At 42.8% G+C, this 21225-nt stretch overlaps 1 protein-coding gene across 1 annotated transcript in view; it reads right to left on the reverse strand.

Annotated features, from left to right (window-relative positions):
* Positions 1 to 631: 631 nt before the first annotated feature.
* The window catches only part of LAMB4 (laminin subunit beta 4), a gene marked incomplete at both ends in the record, with an annotated part of 40994 nt that continues 20400 nt past the window's right edge, over positions 632 to 21225 (reverse strand). Inside the window, 16 exons of the mRNA XM_084206861.1 lie at positions 632 to 771; positions 2144 to 2297; positions 3278 to 3454; positions 3690 to 3828; positions 4430 to 4634; positions 6457 to 6601; positions 8179 to 8382; positions 9244 to 9449; positions 12614 to 12774; positions 13167 to 13542; positions 13857 to 13953; positions 15084 to 15304; positions 16409 to 16633; positions 18152 to 18309; positions 20283 to 20514; positions 20725 to 20868. Of these exons, the coding sequence (XP_084062987.1) occupies positions 632 to 771; positions 2144 to 2297; positions 3278 to 3454; positions 3690 to 3828; positions 4430 to 4634; positions 6457 to 6601; positions 8179 to 8382; positions 9244 to 9449; positions 12614 to 12774; positions 13167 to 13542; positions 13857 to 13953; positions 15084 to 15304; positions 16409 to 16633; positions 18152 to 18309; positions 20283 to 20514; positions 20725 to 20868 (2984 nt within the window). The remainder of the gene's footprint in view (positions 772 to 2143; positions 2298 to 3277; positions 3455 to 3689; positions 3829 to 4429; positions 4635 to 6456; positions 6602 to 8178; positions 8383 to 9243; positions 9450 to 12613; positions 12775 to 13166; positions 13543 to 13856; positions 13954 to 15083; positions 15305 to 16408; positions 16634 to 18151; positions 18310 to 20282; positions 20515 to 20724; positions 20869 to 21225) is intronic.

The following is a 21225-nucleotide window of genomic DNA, read 5'->3' on the forward strand; positions in this document are numbered from 1 at the left end:
AGGAATCGGCTCTGTCGCCCACCGCCCGCGGCACGGAGCGGCTGCCCGCAGGGAGCACAGCGGGACCCTCGCATCCTCAGGGCTCTGCTGGGGGAACTCTGCTCTGCCTCAGTCAGGAGATGGGGCTGCAGCAGTGACAATGCCTGGGGGTGCTGCTGGCTGTCAGCAGGGGCGGCTGCAGGAGCCCGCAGGGCTTCACCTGCATCCTGCTGCAGGAGCCCGCAGGGCTTCACCTGCATCGCCCCGTCCGAGTCTGGGCAGCCCCGCGCAGGGTCGTGGCACAACCACGGTGTGTAGGGGTTGGCAGAAGACACGGGGTGTTGGGAGTCTGTCTTTGAGACATCTCCAACCCTCCCCCCACCACAAGCCCTAGACTATACACAGGAGTATATTGTAGAGCTCCCTCAAAGACTACGCCTGATTACTAAATCAGATGGTTTATTACAAGGTATTTCCTATTTCCATATAGACTCAACTGGACCAAAGAAGAAAAAGAAAAAAAGATAAAATTACATTATTCACTAGGCCATTTCAGATGTATTTCCAGAGGACAGTGGCCTGTGCCAGGATGCTCAGGATGTGGTAATCATGGTGATTTCAATTTCATTTTACCTGATGGTCAGTTCAGACCCTAACTCTTGCATGTTGCATACTTGCTTTCCTGCTCCATGATTTCATTTTTAATGGCTATCACTTGTTCCTCTAGTTGTCTCAGTTGCTGTGCTTTATCTTGTTTGGTTTGATTCAGTTCCTGAAGCTTCTTCTCCAAATCTGGAAAAGCAGAGACATGCAATGATGTGAGCAATGATGCTCACATTTGTTGTGTAAGTAAAATCCAGCGATTAGCAGCATTTCTTTTCCCATAAGTTTTAGAGGCAATAAGCCCATTTTGAAAGGGGAATGTTATATGTGCAACTGGAGGGAAAAGTCTGGCTTCTGGATAGCAAGAGGAGCATGATAGCCTTGAAGAAATTAATTTCTCAGCATGTGCTTTTGTCCATCAGCTAAGATGGGACAGGACATGGAGCTGTTAAAGGACTTGGTTTAAACAGAAACACTCAGAGGAACAGTGTGTCCACTGATGTGTGTAAAGCCTAGACAATTTGGGTGTGATGGGCTTAGGTCTCCCTCATTTATGTAACTGTTTTCTGCTGGTTCCTGTGAAGCTACACCAATGTAAACATATTGGTAATGAGTTAAACCCACGGGATTCACTGCCTGTTTCTAATGTCCTTTCCGTTCAGGCATTTGGAGTCACTTGGATGATCTTAATGCCTTTCCTCAAGGTATGTGCTCAAAATATTTATTTGGATCCTGTCCTGAAGAGTTTTCTCCTGGGATAGAGTTTCTGGTTCAGTTTTGCTGATGCTACATGGTATTTTCTGATATCGAGCCTGGCAGGATCCTAGGCCTAAGGGATTCCCAGTGGGAATGCCCAGATCTCCACTACAAGGAGAAATAGGCTCCTCGTGTGCAGGGACATGAGATGTGCTCCTCCTTTTTGCTGATCCTCTGAGCCTGTGTGAGCAGCGGTGCCGGGACAGCCACAGCAGCTCTGTCTGCAGTGCCCATGGCCCCTCTGCCTGACAGTCATGGCCCCCCAGATTCAGGGCACGTCAGCTTCAGTCTCCACAAGCCATAGTTGTAGCTGGTTTGCTCTGCCATTGCTCAGAGATAATGTCTGAAGGGGAACAAGTATGGACTGATGGAAAACAGCTGCCCTACAGCTCTGTCACACGAGCCCTTGCCTGGTGATGGGAAAGACAGAGCACAGAGGAAGCACAGAAGGTCCAAGTGCCCAAAGCAAATGCATCAATCAGGGCCTCCAGCTAAATCTGCAGCCAGGTTTTATGCAGGTTTTGCATTAGCTCTGTTTTTAAACTGAAGAAAATCACTGCAAGTCCCTGTAGGGACAGTTCTTAACCTTTGCTCATAGCAATCTGTTTAAGTCAGAAAAAGTACATTAGCCAAATCACTTCTACTACTTTTAAAATTAGTAGCTTCAGACATGGATTTTCATCAGGTAAATTGTTTTAAACCTAATTTTGGGTGAACTTAGTGTTAGTGTCTGTGGGCAAGGACTTCAGCCTTGAATTCATGACTACACAGTGTTTACCACTCACTGTGGAAGTGAGAACATCACCTGTTATTCTTTTTATCTTCTTTTCAGTCTCTTCAGCCAATTTTTCTGCTTCTTCTTTCAACTGCTTCACTTTTTCTAGTGCTACTTTTGGAGGTCCTTGGGTTTTTAGCTTTTCTTGAAGAATGGTGTACTTTCTTTTAACATCAGTAAATTCCTGTAACAAAATGCCATTACTTAGTTTAAGAGCATCTCATAATTAATCTGGTGTACAGAAGAACGCTTTAATACTTTTTTAACATCCTCCTTGAACCAAAGTTTAGATTTCTCATTCTCTTAAATATGAAAAAATATATCCTTAATTTGTAAATATTGATAAATGCTTTGCAAAACGTGATAGAAATCAATTAAAACAAGCTGCCAGTGGAGTAATCTAAAGGAGAGGGAGGGGCAAGGATATGAAGAAAATATTATTTAAGATATTTAAGTTTATGCCGGTTTTCGTCTGTTAGTAGGGCTTTTCTGTAAATTTCATTTTGCCATAAGGCTTAATTAAAATTTGATGACTTATCTGTAACAGCACTGAGGTTTTTACATTTTCAATTGCAGTAATATTTACTGGCTAATCTGTTCCCTGGTGATCTAGGTTGCCGTTGAGGCTGCAGTTTAGATTTTGCCTATGGTTCTTGGAAGCATGGCCAAGCTTGTGGTGTGGGTACTTGGTTCTTGCCATTTTAGCAAATTTCTAGCTGCATTTTCAGAAAACGGAACTACTGGAAAGCACCAAGCAATCAAAAACTCCAAGTAACTCCCACAGCAATTTTGTCTGAAGGAGAACGGCACAGGATGAATTGCCAGGGTGCTTCCATCATTCTTGTATTTTAATATCTGGTTTTGTCATTTGTTCTGTTGTGTTTATTGGTGCCCATGGTGACTACAAGTCTTATACACAGTGCAAGAAAAACTGTCATGAAGTAGCCAGAGAAATGTATATGTTTTCTGTCATTCAAGCAAACAGAAGTGTATGCCAGAAACCTTAAAATAAAACACAAATTCTTCTTAACCATGGCATTTTACACTGGATGGCGTAAGGAAAATGTTAAGTTTTTATGACAGCATGGCAATGCTTCTGAAGCAAAAATACTATTAAACAAAGAAGAGGTTTTTTTTCCCTTAACATGTGATGGAAGGGCTTACTTTATCCACTTTCTGGGCTCGCTTGTGAGCTGCTTCTGCCTCTGCTCTTGCCTTTGTAGCTTGATTCTTGTTCATCAGCATTTTTGCCTGCCATGTGGCACTTTCATCTTCCATCTCAGTCTGTTTGGCTGACAAGTCATTTAGTTTATTGTTTGTCTTGTTCACTTGGTTCTCAGCCTAAAACAGAACAATTGAAGGCTGTGATTTCTTATGCAATGTCCATCCAGCTTGTGGAGCGTGGTAATGAGGGACTGTCAGTGGATTAAGAGACACTTAAGCAGTGTGGAATTGGTGTGATATCTGTGCCACATTCTGCTTTTGTTTATTTAAATTTATCTTAAATAAATTTCAGAATGAAGTATCTCTTTCTAATAAATCTAGCAAATAAATTAAAATATTTGCAGCAAGATACCTGAGAGATTTGTGTTCTGATGCCTTGTAGTTCTTCATTTGACTTTATGATGGTGCTTTTGGAGTGTTCCTGGGACTTCACAACATTTTTAATTTTATTATTAATTTCATCCACTGGCAGAAGAGCTTTAGCTGCTTTGCTAAAATGGAAAAAGGGAAGTGTATTGTAGTGTGGTGAGCAAAGCAAGAACATGTTTCACATGCACCCATGCTGACATACAGGAATATTTCCTCAAGTCCAACAACAACCATTAAAATTGTGGTAAATTGGTAAAGCAAAACCTCAGAAAAGGACTTTGTGGGGGAGCACCTGAGCTGCTGTACTCAGGGTGAGGTTGGATGCTGCTGCCTGCCTGGTGGTGCACAGCTAGTAGGGAAGACTCACAGGGGAACAATTTTTTTCTCTTGTTGGGTCTTTCTCACCCTTACTCAAACCACCCAGTGAGCCAGGTGTATTGTTCCACCAGGTCCAAGGTGGAGTTAAGGAGCTGCTTTGGCCTCTCTGACTCAGCAGGCAGAGGAGCCAGGAGCTGTCAGGAGCTGCTTCCTTTCAGCATGTTGGCTGCTGCAGCCCGAGTGGCAGCGGCTCCTTCCTGCTGGAGAGGCCCTGTGGAAAGGCAAGGTGGAATCTCCATCTGAACTCTCCTTCCAGTGTTACTGCCAGGGGAATGGAGCAGTCCTACTGTGCACAGTGCCACCCCAGCTGGGGCTGGCACACCAGCATGAGAATACTCTACTTACTCAGCTTCTTGTGCCTCCACCAGCAGTGTCTGAGCATCCTCCCTTTTAATGCTTCTCTTATTATTCAGTTTGTACTTCTCACAGTGGTTCATAATGCTTTGGAGTTTGCCAAGCATGCCTGTGAGCTCTTGTGGAGTCAGGGGAAGGTTTATTTGCAGAACATAATTTGCCACCTTCTCAATGTCTTCTGGAGGTGCACTCTCATCTGCAACAGAAATGGAGCTGAGAGTATCCTGAAGTAGCTCCTTTCTCCCAGTAAATGGTGATTATGGCTGCCTACCCTTTGAGTTATGTGGGAGAATAAAGCTGACAGGCACAGCAAGGGGGTAAGAGAATTATCTCCAACATTTTGTAATTTAATATTATGTTTCCAGATACTGCTGTTTGTGTTGTCAGAACTGGCTGAAATGAGGATTTGAACCCGCTTTGAACTGAGTTATTAAAATTCTGATGTAGGACAGAGCCCATGGAGGGCTTTAAACCAGTGCCCAGCACAGCTAGATGTGTCAGAGCCCATTTCTCCCTTGGCCCACAGATCAAAGAGGTGCTGGTGAGGCTGGGGTGTGAATGGAGATTTCCAAGCTGGCCAGTGGGTGTAATCCCTTCCCTGGAGTTGCCACAATATTGAGAAAGTGGTTCCTTTGCTGGTTAATGAGAAATGCTAAGCTGCAGAGGGAACTTGGGTCAGACTTGCACAGGATGGGAATTTACCATAGAAAAAACCCATATTTTGACAATTCCCATTACAACTGAGCTTGTCCTAGCTCTTTGCTAAGAGGCAGAGGCACACACAGAGTAGTCAATGTCTCGGGAAGTCACATCACCAGTTTTGTCTTCTGCTCACTTCCTTTTATAGACAAGACCTTGTATGATAAAGCAATTGGGATCTGTTAAATAGTTGTGTTAATCTCCAGAGTAAGTCAGCAAGAATTAAATAGAAGACATTTAGTGTGCAAACAGCAGTGCATTCCTGAGAGCTATTTTCTGTAGAAATATATTCATCCAGAATCACCATTCACATCAATGTCAAGTACAGCAGATTTAAGGTATTTTTTGTGTTTAACTGTATGCTTCTCAGCTCTTCCTGTTCTTAAACTTCAATTAATAAAAAAAAATATTTGAAAAAATTATTTTAAAATTGTTAATAAATGCTGTATATCTACTAAGAGACATAAAAGAAGAGTGAAAGATGGAATTTTCAGTGGCTATCAATAAAAAATCTGAGACTCTTAGGCAATCAAATGGACCTAAATCTTCTAAATCAATAAAATAATGTAAATTTTTCTGAACAAAAGAAGTCCTCTGTCCTCTGCCCTTGCTCCCGTTTGGACGTAGAGGTATGAATGCCAAAAGACTGCAATCCATAGAAGTTTATGAGATCAGCTACACTGAGGAGATTAAAGAAAATCCTGCCACATTTGAACCCTTTGATGTGCATCTGCTAAAAAAAAAATAGGATCTGTTTCCTACAGCATTTTTCTGCAATCATGAGAGTGGAAAATTTTTTTGGTAGATATGGTTGTTTTGTTATTTTTTTTAGAGAGCTGTGAAGTTCTACCAGAATCCTTTGATTCCTCGAGTTACAGCTTTATGGAGAGGATGGAGTGGGATGTGTCCTAATTCCCACGCTCCCTACCGAGAGCCTCTATTTATGGGCTGGAAGAAGGGGGTGGAATAACAATTTGAGGGTGCATTGGACATGCCTGGCCATTATATATTGTACTAAATTGTCTTAGTAATCCTTTACCCAGATAAACCTGGAACAGAGAAAGTTACTTCAAATTAAACTCAGTAATAAAAGATGATAATCAGAATGTAACAGATATATTGTAAAATTGGTACAAAGTACTGTCACCTGGGAGAAAGAAGCACTATAAAAAAGGGATTGAAAAAGTTTGCACAGCTTAGGACCTAGATGAGAAATTTCATGCATCACAGCTAGATTATCTTCTGGCTCTCCATTATGCTGTATTATATTGGAATATATATTTATGAAAAATAAGTCAAAAAGAACATTGCATATTTACCCAACAAGAAGACTTTCACTTTTTGGATGAACTCCTTAGTGATCTCTCCATCAACTTCAATTTGATTTATAGCTGTCTCCAGCTGCCCATTAAATTGTGAGCCTTTCAGTTTGCTGTCTTCTGCCATTTTTCTGATGCTTTTAACCTGGAAATGTTGTTAGAAACAGCAGTGCCATTTTCTGGAGGTTATCTGCCACGGCTTTGCAAGTTGGGCTCTGACACTAAGGTAATTTTGATCCAAGCCTCAGCTGGAATCACTTGATGTGGCTTTGAAAAGAAGTAGGAGACCTCTTTGGGGAACTCCAGAAGCTGCTACCTCCTGGGTTTCATCTGGCCTCAGAAAAAGCCTAAATCAAGCCTTTGATTCTCTCTGCAACCACTGCTAAACCGCAGCCCCCTCCCATTTCTAAAAAAGAATACTGACAGTTATTGCAGTACTGTAGTTTGTCAGTGATCAGATTCAGAGCTAAGCAGATCTTATCAGATTCAGATCTGATCTACATTAGACAAAATGTAATTTCATTTGTCATTTCATACTGGACTTGCTGTTAAAAAAACAGTTAAAGAGGACACAAGGAAGGTAGAGTTCAAGGCTTGTCTTTAAAAGTTATGTTTCTCCACTAAATTAGTATTCCTGATAATTTGAACGAGAACTTTAGACTAATTATCAAATTTCAATGGTATTTTACTTTGGTAGGGGCTTTGCCTTCAGGAATGGCCCAGGTACATCTGTGGTTTGCAGAGGGAAGAGATTTGGTCCTTCTCCATGCAACGAGAAAAATGCTGATGTTTTTATGTCTGAAATGCCTCAGAATAGTTCACTCGGATTCTCACGGAGGTGCCTGAGGCTTGTGCGCAGGGCAGGCGCTGTCCCGGCAGCCCGGCAGGCGCTCCCGGGCTCGGCGATGCCTTTGGCCGCCGCCGCTCCGTGTGCCGGGGCCCCGGGGCGGTACCCAGGGCTCATTTCCAGGCCGGCTGGCTGGGATGCAGTGTCGAGGGCATTTTAAAAAGAGGAAATGGATGCCCAGGCATCCTGCAGGGACAGGACAAAGCCACAGCAGAATGTAATTTCTGCTGGAAAATGTGCTTTGCCCATAACTGTAACAGGCATCATCTCCGACTGTTAATAAGAACAAACTCCTTACTGCTGCTTTGGGATTTTCTGTTTTGTTTCCTTGGCGTATGTTGCATTGGTCACACTTTGCTTGAATTACTTTTCACTGCTACTGTGCAGTATAGTTGACTAATTGATGCCCTCCTAAACATTACTGGGGGCAGAAAAGCTTCATCTTGAAATTATTTTCAAAAGTAATTTATTGGCAAACGTAAGAATAGTATGAAGTTGTATAAATAGAGCTTAACGCCATGCACAGCAGTAATCCCATTGCAATAAGCATGTCAGCCTACTGACAAATAGTGCCATTTGAATCTTTCCCACTAAAAATTTAGACAATTCTAGCCTGAAACCACGTACTGCCATAAACACAGGGCACCATGACTTTTGAAATCAGCAGCTGTGAGGAAGAAGATCTAGATAGAGCCAATTTCTTTGTGGGGCTTGCACCTGGTACTGAATCATGATAGGTCTATGATGCTGGGACGGAGTCACCACTCTGTCACCACTCTTTGTCCAAAGAGCAGGTGAGTTTTGTAGATTTGTGACCTCCCAAATCTCATCCTCCATCCATGTCACTGAACAAATGTAGGTTTGATATACAGCACCTGATTCTCAGGTTCCTGTAGCTGAGTAGTCAAGTTATTTAGCATCACAGCAGTCTCCTCGGCTTTCCTGAAGGCCTCAGAGGAGAGAGGAAGAGCTCCATTGCAGTCTGGGCCACCACACTGCCTGAGTCCATCACTGTCCCGGCACAAAGCTCCCCCACAGGCTGCTGTGGCACACAGCTGGTCTCCTGGAACACCACAGACCTGCAAGAGGGAAGATGCTTATGTCAGGACTGCTCTGGGGCTCTGAGATACGCTCCTGAGGGAAGGAAGATGTTTGGCATCATATGAACATTGAATATAGGATAGGATATTCCCTAAGACACAGCATCTGCTCTTCATAAAGATGGGTATCACTGCCAGTTAGAGGTCCCTCTCCCCTGATTTGAAGGATGCAATGGCAGCATCCATGGCTCTGAGCATCCTTGCAGGAGCCATTTGTTGGGCTCCATGTGTTGCACTGAGACCCTTGCTTCACTCTTCTTTAGCAAAAGGGCTGAAACCATTCCCAAACTATATCCAGCCCATGGGTCAATGGCCTCTCCTAAAGGATCCAGGTAGCCTCTGACAGAACAAGGTGCCCTGTCTAGTCCTCCATGCATTTTGACACAGATATGGAACCTATAGGCTTAGGTGGATGATGTCTTCCAGATTTGTCATGAATTGGTACTATCAGGTATTTACTGCTGCCCTGCAGAAGAACAGAAATCCCCTTCTTTCCCAGAGGTGACACAAAGGATATGTGAGCACTCCCCATCCAGTCCAGGACAAAGTCACTCTGGTTAGTTTAACTTACTCATGGAGGAGGTTTGCCTTGATCTTTCTGAAATTACTCTGATGACCTCTTGAGACTAGAGAGTGCTTAAACAGTTCCTTGTGCTGGGAACAATGGCATCCAGAAGGTTGGAAATAACTACAGCAGAGAAGTGCTGTTTTTGATGTGATTGACTGTGGCAAGGAAGTGCCATTTTCCAGACTTAAAAATGCATGTAAGCATCCTTTTAAAATAAAACCTATTGTTTTTTGGGATTTTTTTAGCTTTCATTCAAAATCCACAGCACCTACCTTTTCATTCAGGTTTTGGATGTCAGGGCTGTTGATCATTCTGAGCTGCTGCAGCACGCTGCGTGCATTTAAGACCTGATGGTCCAACATAGAGAGGGCATCATTCCTGGTGTACTCTGAGTGTCTTACAACAGGGGTTGTCCCTCTGGTCCTCTGTTCTGCCAGCAAAGATACTTCAGAGTGTTTCCTAATGTTGCTGATGGCCTCTGTACCAACAGAAATAGGGTTTAGTACCAACTGCATTTGGTTGCATTCAGTTTGTGCATTTACTTGAATTCTGGACAATTGCTGAGTGACAGGTGATTCACTGGCATTTGATTTGGGAAGCAGGGAAGGGCAGGAACTGTCTTTTCCTCAACCAAGCCTTTTAATCTTTTACTTGTGCAGTTGCCAAATAGAAATAGTTATCGATGCCCACAAAACCTGCTAAACTAGATGAAAAAATGGTGGATCCTATGTCATCCACAGGATCCCAAGGTGTTTGAGACAGAATAGACAGAAGTATGAAGGAAATGCCATTATTGACACTAACTGCTGCTGATCTGCATTCATCTGTAGCTCATGCATTGCTGCCATAGTTGATTGGATAAAAGCTCCTGACATTCATTGTTTTAGGCAGGAAAACTCTTTCTGCCATTTGTCATGAAATGATCAGCTGCCTGATTGTGAGTCAGGAAAGCAACCATCCTTTCTGCTCAGCATGTAACCCAAGAGGTAAGTGGTCTGCTAGAGTGAGACCAAAATTTATATTACAAATGGGAATATATGAGGGCTTTTTTGTCTCTGGAAAATCCAGTTTCAGAACCGATGAATTTTAAAAAAAGCGCTTCCGTGATAAGCTGATAGGCCAGGCTAAAAATGCTTTCCAGCAAGAATCTTGTTTGGTTAGTGAAAGCTTTTCCTTAAGTAGGCTCAAAAGGGTTGGAGAATATTACATTTTTTGCAGATTAATAGCCTGAGAAAAGGATTCAGACCCTTTGCAACACACATAATTTAAAGCTGTTACTGCTGCTGTTGAGGTTTCCCATATCTCTGGAGAGCCCAGATTTGTGCCCACATTCCTAGGCAGAAATATGTCCAGAGCCAGAATTGATGTGTCAGCAGTGAAAAAGCATTAGAGGTCTGTGATTAACATCTCTCTTTGTGCTGGTAACTGACTCAGTTACGAGTTGAAGTTAAAGACAAGACACTCAAGTCCTGTGTGCTTTAATTCAGGCTCTAGAGCCCTTGGCTGCGCTTTGATTGAAGCGGAACAATGTTTAGTTATCATGTGGAACCAGGGCTATTTATTTATCTTGTAATTCTTGGAAACAATACACAGTTTAAAGTTAGCTCTTAATACAAAATACCTGGCAAGAGACTGCTGTAACTCCTCATCTAAGCCAGAGATTTTTTCTGTGCAACAATTCCATTGCAGGAGTATTTCACAGTGGTTCAGCTCTCCATTAAGTGGCCTAAATGCATTTTCCACATTTGGTTTTTGATGGAGCTGTAGAGATTCCAAGTTCCTTTTCATTAAACACAGTGTCTTAGCACAGGCTTGATTTACAGCCTAGGAAGCTTCTCTCACTGCACTACTGCACCTCAGCTGCTGCAAAGCCAGGGGCCAATGCTGGAAAGCCATAATTTAATGAGCTCTCACAGACTGCAAACATTCTTTTAAGGGCACTTGTGTCTTGGTTTTTCCAGTGGTTTCAATTTATCATTAGATATTGATGTTTCCAGGTCATCTAGCTGAATGTGTGCCTGTGAGGAGGACTCCAGCTCCTGATCCTCTGCACAAAGACATAGGCAGGAGCTCATTCTCTGTGTGTGTCTAGGGCACGAGTGCAGGTGTGCCCCAGATGGTGCATCTACCCCAGCAGCAAAAAGGAGAGGAAAAAGCAGACAGAGCCATAGATAGGATATGCTGCTGGTCTGAAAGGAAGATGGGCTGAGGAGCCAGTTTCCCTCCTGGGGATCAGAAAAGCTGTTTATCTTGAGGGAAATGTTATTTTCATGCTATTATATGCTTGGTAGCAGAACCAATGAATATTTGTGGCCTTGATAGGAAATTCATCTTAAATTCAAGGTCTTCCCCTCCCCACACTCCCATGTGCTTTTTATAGGGCTGTTTATCTGTCTCCAGAGGCCAAAAGATGAAGTGGGTTTGGAATGCGACCAGGGAGCACCATGGATGCTTCAGCTCTGTGTCCACTGACCTCCCAGGGATTTATTGTTTCTTTGCCTTTCTGCCTTTCTGTCTGTGCAAGGCTCACTTGAAAGGAGAAGTGGAGCCTGGGAGAGCAGTGCTGGCTGCTTGCAGAGGGACCTGAGCCCAGGAGATGCCCCAGGGGACTGCCAAGTACAACAGGGCACAGGAGCTCTGAATCTTAGTTACTCCCTCTTTTCCCCTCTCCCATTCCCTCCACTTTGCATTTTGTTGACTTTTCCTTCTTTTTTCTTTTTCCTTTGTTTTTATTTTTAAAAAACAAGCAAAAAACCCAAACAAACAAACATAAAAACCCCACAAAAATGAAAACAAAACAAAACAAAAACCCAACTTGCTGGGTCAAGCTTTTCTTGCCTGAATGAAACACAGAGGAACTGTAAGTGGGAGTGCATTGCTTGTAACTTGTGTCTTCTGTGGTGAGCACCCTGTCTTCTGGGGGTTCATATCTTGGCAGCCATCTCTTTGGAGAGGAGTCTGCTGACCATCTCCTGCCACTGTGGGTGGTGTAGCATCTGTTCAAGATCCCTGCCTGATACAGCCCCAGTTTTCTCCAGAAACCAGAGTGGGACATCATCATTACAGCTATTAGCAGCTGATGGAGACTATACTTAGCTCAAACACAGAGGCTGTGATTCTTTCAAAAATGCCAAGGAGCTCAGTTCTGCTTTCACATTTTTTGATGATGGAGAGCTACTTCTGTCCCACATAAAGTCAAGTATTTTCCCATGGGAACACTAAGAAGCTGCACTATGACCCTATGCTTTAATTAAATAAACTGTTCCTGTACAAGATTCTTTAAGTTTTCCTATGAGCAAGAGGAGTCAAACGTGGTGGGGGAATCCTTTGCTGTTCCATTGCACGTGAGTCTGTACTGTGAAACTGGGTTTCTTTTATATCCTGTTGTAAGCATTTGGATTTATGAGACTTCTGACTGATGTGACCCTGGCACATGCATCTGAAATTTGGGTTGCCAGAAATCACAGCATTTTAAGACAAAAGAGAATTTGAAAAGTCTGTATAAAATGTTATTAGTGTCAGCATTTTTGTGCTACCATAGGAAGCTAAGGGATCTTTGAAATGTTGTATGGTTTAATGATGAGAAAGCATTCCAAAATTTCAGGGAAGATGTCCACCCATTTTAATTCATTGCTGACTTACCTTTGAAGTTCAAGTACTGAAAACTTTGATGCAGATGTATTTTTTGTTGTAGAAGTTCAAACACTAGGTTGCCTTCTTCTACTATATCTTCTATGCTCTTGTTAAGGTCAGGAAACTCAAAGGGTACACCGTGAAGGGGATCCATCTGTGCAACTTTTTGTCTGAAGGGGAAAAGACAGTTATGCAGAAGTCAGACCAGATTGTTCTTAGACTAGAACTGAGTTACACAGTATTTTAGAGGGCAAGAGATACATTTATAAATAAGTGAAAACATTTAATTATATGGCTTATTTAGAAAACCTTTAGTATGAACTGGAAAATTCCAGCATTTAAGTATATGTCTCTAACCCATAGAGACATACACTTAAATGCTGGAATTTTATTATATATTAAGGATTATTTTGTTCACAGATCTGTTGAAAACAGCGATTTAGTAGACCAGCATCTGTGGTTGATCAGAAGTGGGACTTGATATGTAGGGATGGCTGCTGGAGTTTTGGGGGAAGACAGTTTCTCAGCTAAGGGACTTTTCCAGGAGCAACCTAGCCCTTACTGAAGGTAGCCCTGAAAATCCCTGATGCCTGAAAGGGCCTCCAGTGAAAGGACAGGATGTCTCAAAATGCGTTCAGTTTCAGAAATGGCATCTTCGAAGGCTTTGAAGCGCATGTCACAGCTGGGCATTCGTCCTCCTTTATCTTCCAGCTTCGCTGCAAACCTCATTAAGCCCTGCACAGTCTGAGCAAGAGCAGCAATTTCAGCATCCCACTGATCAAAACAAAGATGACACTGAGGGCAGGAGGGAAAGTCCTTCTCAAAGCCGCGGGCGCACTGGTTGCAGAGCCGGCCGGTGACGCCAGCACGGCAGTTACACGCGCCGGTGGCTTTGTCACACGTGGGCTGGCGGGTCCCCTCCAGGTTACACTCACATGCTGCAAGAAAGGAACAGCAGGTTACATCCAGTTGTTCCTTTTCTGTGGGATTAATGCATGAAAAAGGCGCATTTCAAGATAATAAAAGCAAAGCAGTGTTTGAGTCAGAGCAAGGTGGACTGCACAGTAGTGGCTCTTCTTCATCTCTGATTTCCATCTTAGCCATTGAAATAACAATACAGATAAATAACATAAACATTTGTCCATCTCATACACACAAACATATGAATGCCCTGTTTCCCCTGTGAATATAAAAGGTAAGCCTTTATGTCGAGGCAATTTCTAATGCAGCTGTCCCACACAATAATACTTACAAACACAATGCATCTGGGGATTGCCAAAGTAGTTTTCCTCACATTCATCACAGCATCTTCCACTATAACCTGGCTTACATGGACACTGGCCTGTAAGCTGTAAAGACAGATAGGGTGGAATAACTTCCAGCAGAGCCATAGGGCTGGATATACATTATTTCAGCTGTACAAGGACTGCACCAACACTGCTTGCCCATAGTCTTTGAATACCATGGTTTACACAGTATTGGCCCAGCTTTTCTACCTTCCTCCTGAAGGTCCTGAAAACAAAATGCACTCTGAGAAATGGCTTTGCTTCACTAATGTCAGAGATTTTGTATGATCCAATCTACTGATGCTATTTGAGAGTTCATCCTCTGACAATGATCTGAGAGAATTCTTTTCCTTTGCAAAACAATTCTTTTTAATTTTTGCTAGATCTAAGAACTCAACATTTCAGCGTAAACTACACGAGGGTATATTATGCACGTTGCCCTAGAAAAAATATTTTGAAATTCAGCTATTAAATTTATCCCCAGGGAATAACAACTTTGATAACTGCTAGTAGTTCTTTGAGGTCAAGAACTAAATTTGATATAAAAAAATAATAAATCTACTGAATAAACTGGAACAAACAGAAAGCATATTAAAACAAAAATATGCAAACACATCAGCAAGATTTGAGGATAAGCTCCCGGTGCTCTGAAGTCAATGTCAAAATTGCTGTTGACTCCATGGGACCACAATTTCACCTCTCTATTCTGAAATGCTGTTTCATTTTTTCTACATTCTAGCCCTGAAATATGCATGGGAATTAAACGTGAGAAAAGGTACTCTGGTAGTACGATAGATGAGGCTTGATTAATGCAATGGCCACAGCTGCTACTTCATGAAAATAAACACTTAAAAAATACTCATCAGACTCTTGGGTTCAAGCTTGGATTTCCTTCTTCCCTATATGCATAGTTATGAGGCAGCTTTTTCCTGTGACATCTTTTTACAATGTATTTCTAAGTTCCACTTGACAAAGAAACAACATGAAAAGAGAAATTGCAAAGCCTCGTTATCAGAACAACACTTTTGATTTAATGACTCACAGTGTGATTGCACCAACCATAAACTTCCAAAGAATTTTTTGGTTTTAGGGAATATGACAAAAAAAGCAATCTTCATTTATAAGAAGGTCCCCACTTTGCCATGTCAAAACACCGGCACCCTGGTTCCTGGAAAACAGAGTAACTTTCTTGCCTGGTTGCACTGGTTGCTTTGGGAGTTTTTTGGATCACAGTCACAGGTCTGACATCCTTTTCCACTAGCCAGGTCCCAGTAGCCAGAGGCACACTGGTCACACGTGGCACCCAGCACATTGGGCAGGCAAGGACACGCTCCTGTGGCTGGGTCACACAGGCAGGCTGCGTCCCCCCCCGGGCACATGGCAGGCTGAACACCTGCCAGATTGCACCTGCAGCCTGGAAAAAGAGGGACAATTACTACAGCAGGCAGAAATACAGACAGCTGATGGACAGACAGAGCTGGATATAAAGCCCATGCTGTAGGTTTATTTTTAGTGACCTTGAATATGTTTAGTCTCATGCAAATTACCTGTCTTTCTGTAATAATTTATGTATGGCTTAGAGAAAACTTACTGTGAATGTTCAATCCTTTTAATACAGGCACAGAAAACGAAGGCTCAGTGTACTTTGAATCTTATTAGAATGCAATGTTAAATATGTTGGGCAAGGATAAGTTGATTTACAGTAGGCATTATCCAGCGTGGGAATCCCCAGCAGGCCAAGTAAGATAAGAAGCCCTCCTTGTGAGGAGCCAAAAGTTCTTGCTTAACAATTTCTAACAGACATCTTCCAAGAATGAACAAGGGGTGGGCTTGGACTGTATTTTAGAGATTCCCAGAAAAATTGTTTCTTGACTATACTTATAGTTATCTTGCTTATAAAAATGAAATCCTCAATCAGGTACATCTGTGAAAATGAGTTTAGAGAAATACTGGGAGGAAGTTTGTGCCTTGCTTTTCCTTACACTCCTACTCTTCTGTTCAAAGAGCTGAATTACCGATGTGTCCTCATGGAATCCATTCAATTGCCTGAATGCTCTCTCTCTAGCCACTTAATGAGAACAGCTGGTAGGGCAGGAAGTTCAGCAAGGGATCATCTGGTTAACTGAGCTCTAACTGAGCTTAACTGGCGTCAGCCAGCAACATGGATAAACAATTATCACTGATTCCTTTACTTTTGATTCCTTCCAGAAGAAGCTGAATGCATATTGATTTTTCTAACAGAGAGTACTGCTTTCATTTCACAAATGAGTATTTCCTAGGAGTGATATTCAGTGTGAGAGTTAGTGAGACTTGGATGACAAAGAATTTAATAGATGCCATGTTATTTGTATCATTGATATATTTATATTTAGTAAATAGAGAAATATATTTGTGATTTTTATATTTAACTCTATTTATCTGCTTTTTGTCCTTTCTCCAAGGTCTAGCCTTTCCCTATGGCCTATTTTTAAAAAACATTTTCTTGGTAGTAAAACACAGTTGCAATGCTGTTACTTACTTTGACAGCTTTGATTGAGGGCTGAGCCAAAATAACCTGGTTTGCAGAACTGGCAGTTTGCTCCATGGGTGTTGTGTAAACACTTGGTGCATTCCCCAGTGACCCTGTTACAGGACTCTGGGTCTGTCAAATCAATGTTGTTATTGCAGGGACATGGTGCACAGTCAAGCCCAGGGCTGGTGGGGTTTTTGTAGAACCCACTAGGACACTTGTCACACTGATTGCCTGTCAGAGGAAGGTAAAAATATTGCTGGCTGCTGGAATTCAAGTGAAACATGTAATTTCCAGTAATATTATTAAAGGATTTAAACTGTCTGTTCAAATGCATGTTTCCAGTGGAAAATATCCTCCTGTTTGAGATCATTGCCCTTTAATTCTCTGAACAGTTTAAATTATATCTTCCCCACTGAAATCTGATGGAAAGACACCCTTCTCATCCCAAGTTGTTTATACCAAGGAAGTCCTTTCAGTAAGAGCAATCAGGTGCCCCGTCATACAACACCTCCCAACACCTTTTCCCATCAAAGTCCATTCAATGGCAGTAGTCAGGGTTAGCCATATTTTCAGGATTTTCCTTGGCCCTTCACTCCAACAGCAGCATTGGAGGGTGGGGGGTACCCAGGAGTTCAGATGAACTCTGCTGCTCTGTCCTTGCTTGCTGGCATTACAACTAGAACTACATTTTGTCTCAATGCCTGCCCTGATTTGGGTGCATCCTCTGCATCTCAGAAACCATTCTGGGCAGACTGGTATTTCTGAAACCACATCCACTGGCTCATCTTCAGCCAAGGACTCTCTTCCTTCACTGTGCTCCTCAGGACCCAGAGCCTTTCTCAATCTCTGAGAAAGTGAGAACGCTGCTACAGAAGTGACCAAGTCTTGCTGGAAAGGAGCAGGAGCAATAAAGTCCAAAAGTGAGGAGTGTAGTGATTTGTGAGGACAGAAGTCCCCTGGGTGAGCACCAACATGAATAATTTTGACCCTACAGCAATTACTCAAGCAAAACCACTCTTGACTTATAAAGAAACCTTGCCTAAGTAAAGATGACAACATTGGTTTAATTTTCAGCAGTGATTCCCATTAAGCTTTGCTTCCACCAGAGGAGATCTTTCTAATGCCCAAGGGAAGGGAAATATCTTCAGCTTTCCCTTCAGGAATTCAACCTAAGTCAACAAGATCTTACGAAATAAGGAATCAGTTTGCTGCAAAAATATCTGCATTTCATAGAGCTGACAACAGAAACCCCATTTCTAAAATGACTATTTGAACCATGAAGCAGTCACTTTAAGGCACAATGTCAAAGAATTTCCTCTATATGGAGAAAGACTTTCTCTAATTAGGAAATCTTACCAGCTCTTTTTGCCATAATAATTCCCATTTGGGCTTGCAATGCTTCTTTTGCAGAGGTAAGAAGCAACTGAAGTTCTCCCCCCCTCTCCCCACCAGATTAGTGTAATGCCCCTGGAAAGGAGGAGATATCCAGAGAGTGACATCAGAACAACAAATGACTTCACTGTATCCACATAGGTGAATCCCTTTTGAAAACACACTGCACAATTCCCATTCTTCCTAGTCAGAACTTACCCACATAATTTCAGTAAACTTGAGTGCTAACTCCTCTTAGCAGTTTTATTAGCATTATCTCATTGTCATTTCTGAACACATGAAAGGTGGAGGATGATAATTTTTTTATCTTACATTCATTTAAGTAGTATCAAACCCAATCCTTATGTTGCTTCATACCTGAATATCCCTCGAGACAATTACAGACAAGCTGTGCAGACTGGGAGTCCTGGTAACAGGAATGTGCAAAATACCTATTGCTTGTAGGTGCCCCTGGGCACATGCATGGGTGGCAGGGTTCTCCTTTCAGAGGGTTTCCATAATAGCCATCCATGCACCTGCCAAAGTAGTCAACACAAAGCAGACAAACTGTCAAGTGCTTCATGCAGGTGAATCAATTTACATGTATATTTTGAAATTAGTATTCCAGATCATTGTAATGCTATCTCCATCAATTGGTAGAGATATATCAAGCTCCAAAGGTGTTTTAAATGGAAAATCAGAGCTGCATTCTCAAAATCTGAAGCAAAAAGAAAAAGACATAAATTTTCCTTTCAATAAATGTTTGTGAAGACTTTCACCTAGTCTGGAACAATTTTAAACTGAATGATTATTGTTGAGGGTTTTTTGCAAGACTATATATATATATATATATATATATATATATATATATATATATATATATGCACAATCCAGTCTTCATAGAAACTGAGTAAGGTCACCATGCCCTTGGAGGACACGAAAGAAGAAGAACACGCTCAGCAGCAGACGGCTCAGGATGTAAAAGCAGACAAGAAAACCACAGCGAGACACATGAAGAAGAAAGACTAACTAAAATTAACTAAAAGCTTAAAATGCATGCACAGAAGGATTTAACCAATCATGTATTAGCATGAGGCATGAACAGTAGAACACAGTATAAATATAGCTTGCTTTTTGCAATAAATTGGCTTCACTTGATCACATTGATCATGGTATGTTGTCCCGTTCCTTATCCTTGCAGATTATGATATGGTGTATCACACATGCTCTGCATAGGCAGCTAAAAGCTGCCATATAAAAATTCTGTATATTACCTATCAGCACATATATTCATCTATTTCCATCCAGACACATGCACAGAGTGGTTGGCATGACAGTAAAAAGTGCTGGCACAGGCAAAGAAAGCAATGATTCCTCAAGAGTATGCCGAGAGTACTGCGTATTTTAGATGCAACATATGTATTGAGCCATGCTCTGTCTGACATATTCTGCAAACCTGGGGTAATAGCTCCTTCGAGGTGCTGGTGGCTGTGCTGCTACCTAAGCTGGTGGGGGCTTTTGGGGCTCTCTGGGGGCTGAACCACCCTGCCCACCACTGCTGTCTCCACATCCCAACCCCCCGCAGTCCTGCAGTTGCAGCAACAACAACACAGAGGCTTCTGGAGCATCCTCAGTCTTTGATCTGTTTTACTATAGCAAATGGAAACACTGCTCTCCATATGTATGGCTAAGACACTTGACTATCTGACTATCTTTCCCATGGGGTCTGGAGATCCTGCAAAGCTACAGGGCAAAAAGTGTTTCAGTCTCCCATTTTTAATCTGTCTATAAGTAGAACAGCCATTTACAAGTAGAGCAGCCAAAGACTGTATTGCCTAAAACCACTGCAGGAAAAGTGCACAGGTTTCGTGAAGAAAACGTCTTAAAAATTAATGACAAGGTATAGTCCAAACCAAACTAAACAAACCTAATTTCAATGTCCAACTGTGATACTGCTGCCAGCGTACAAAACAAAAAAGAGGAGCAGTGCTCTGAATGGAGCTAGAACGTGTGGGAAAAGTAATTTTCTTGTGACACTGAACTAATACAACCAGCAAAGAGAGCACATTTACTTAAGCTCCTCAAAGGTAATTGCAGCTATTAAAATGAGTATTCTGCACAATATTCAGCCTCTTGGCTAGTCTCGTGCTGAATTTTAAATTTGAAAGCTGGCAATTTGGAACTTGGCAGGAGTCAGTTTATCCCACACACAGTGCTTTGTGGGTGTCTCCAAGTACGTGGTGCCGTGGCATCCATGTCTCAAATGCCCACAGCAATGCTGGGTGCACGCCCTGGCTGCAGTCCAGCCACAGGCATTGCATCACATTCCCACATGCAACAGGTAATAGTAATGAAACAGGTACCTGACATTCAGCAGCCAGGCCCAGTTTCATGTTTACATGTCAATGGCCTGTGAAGGTCATTGGTGCATTTGTAGGCCCCCAGCTACACAGGCACTTTGGAGACCACCAGTGCCTGTTGGAGCAGTGCAGCAGTGCCATGAACTGACCTCTCGCAGTGGCTTCCAGCGGTGAAGCCGCGGCAGTCGAGGCACTCTCCGGTCAGAGGGTGGCACAGCTCGGCGTGGCCATTACAAGGGCAGGGGCGGCAGTGGGGAAAGCCAAAGTAGCCCGGCAGGCAGCGGCTGCAGCGCTGGCCATCCACCTCCCGGCGGCAGGAGCACTGCCCCGTCACCTGGTCACACAGCGCGCTCAGCGAGCCTTGCGGGTGGCACTCGCACGCTGGAAAACACCGAAAGCAAAGCTGTGTCCTTCAAGCATTCCTGCCAACCCAAATCATCGCTGGCGTTGCTCAAAGGCAGCGGGGATGGAAAATTTGTTATTTGTGGGAACATCTTTTATATTGCTTGACACATAATCCAGGATTCAAAGCCCTGAAACATTGGGGTGTGCTAGCGGTACTGGCAGTGGTGCTGGCTGCAAGGCACTCACCGTAGCAGCCATGGAAGCCGAAGCCGTAGCTGCCTGCAGAGCAGGTGTCACAGCAGCGTCCCACGACGTTGGCTTTGCACTGACACTGGCCCCCCAGTTTACTACAGCTGGCATTCAGCGACCCTTGGGGATTGCACTTGCACGCTGGCAAGGGGAAAGAAAATTAAAACAGGTTCAGTTGTCAAGGAGTTTTACTGCTCTCATCAGCCTGAAGGTTTCACACTTTAAAACAGCTAGGAAAGACCTTGATTATTTTTCTCAGGGGTTCACTAAAATGATGATGGCCATAGTTTAGATAATTTGATAGTGTAGCACCAATGGTGATGGTGCATCAGGCACCAGCACAAGTCTTGGTGTTGCAGTTGCCAATTTTCAAGGCATAGCCTTCAGCACACATTTGGGGTAGGACAGAAAGGGAGTAGCAAAGCAGAGATCCAAATAAAGACATTGTGAAGTCTAGAAAAATTTGCTATAAATCTGCATCTACCTGAAGCACTGGAC

Source organism: Fringilla coelebs (genome assembly GCF_963513975.1).
Source record: "Fringilla coelebs genome assembly, chromosome: 5".
Taxonomy (NCBI): domain Eukaryota; kingdom Metazoa; phylum Chordata; class Aves; order Passeriformes; family Fringillidae; genus Fringilla; species Fringilla coelebs.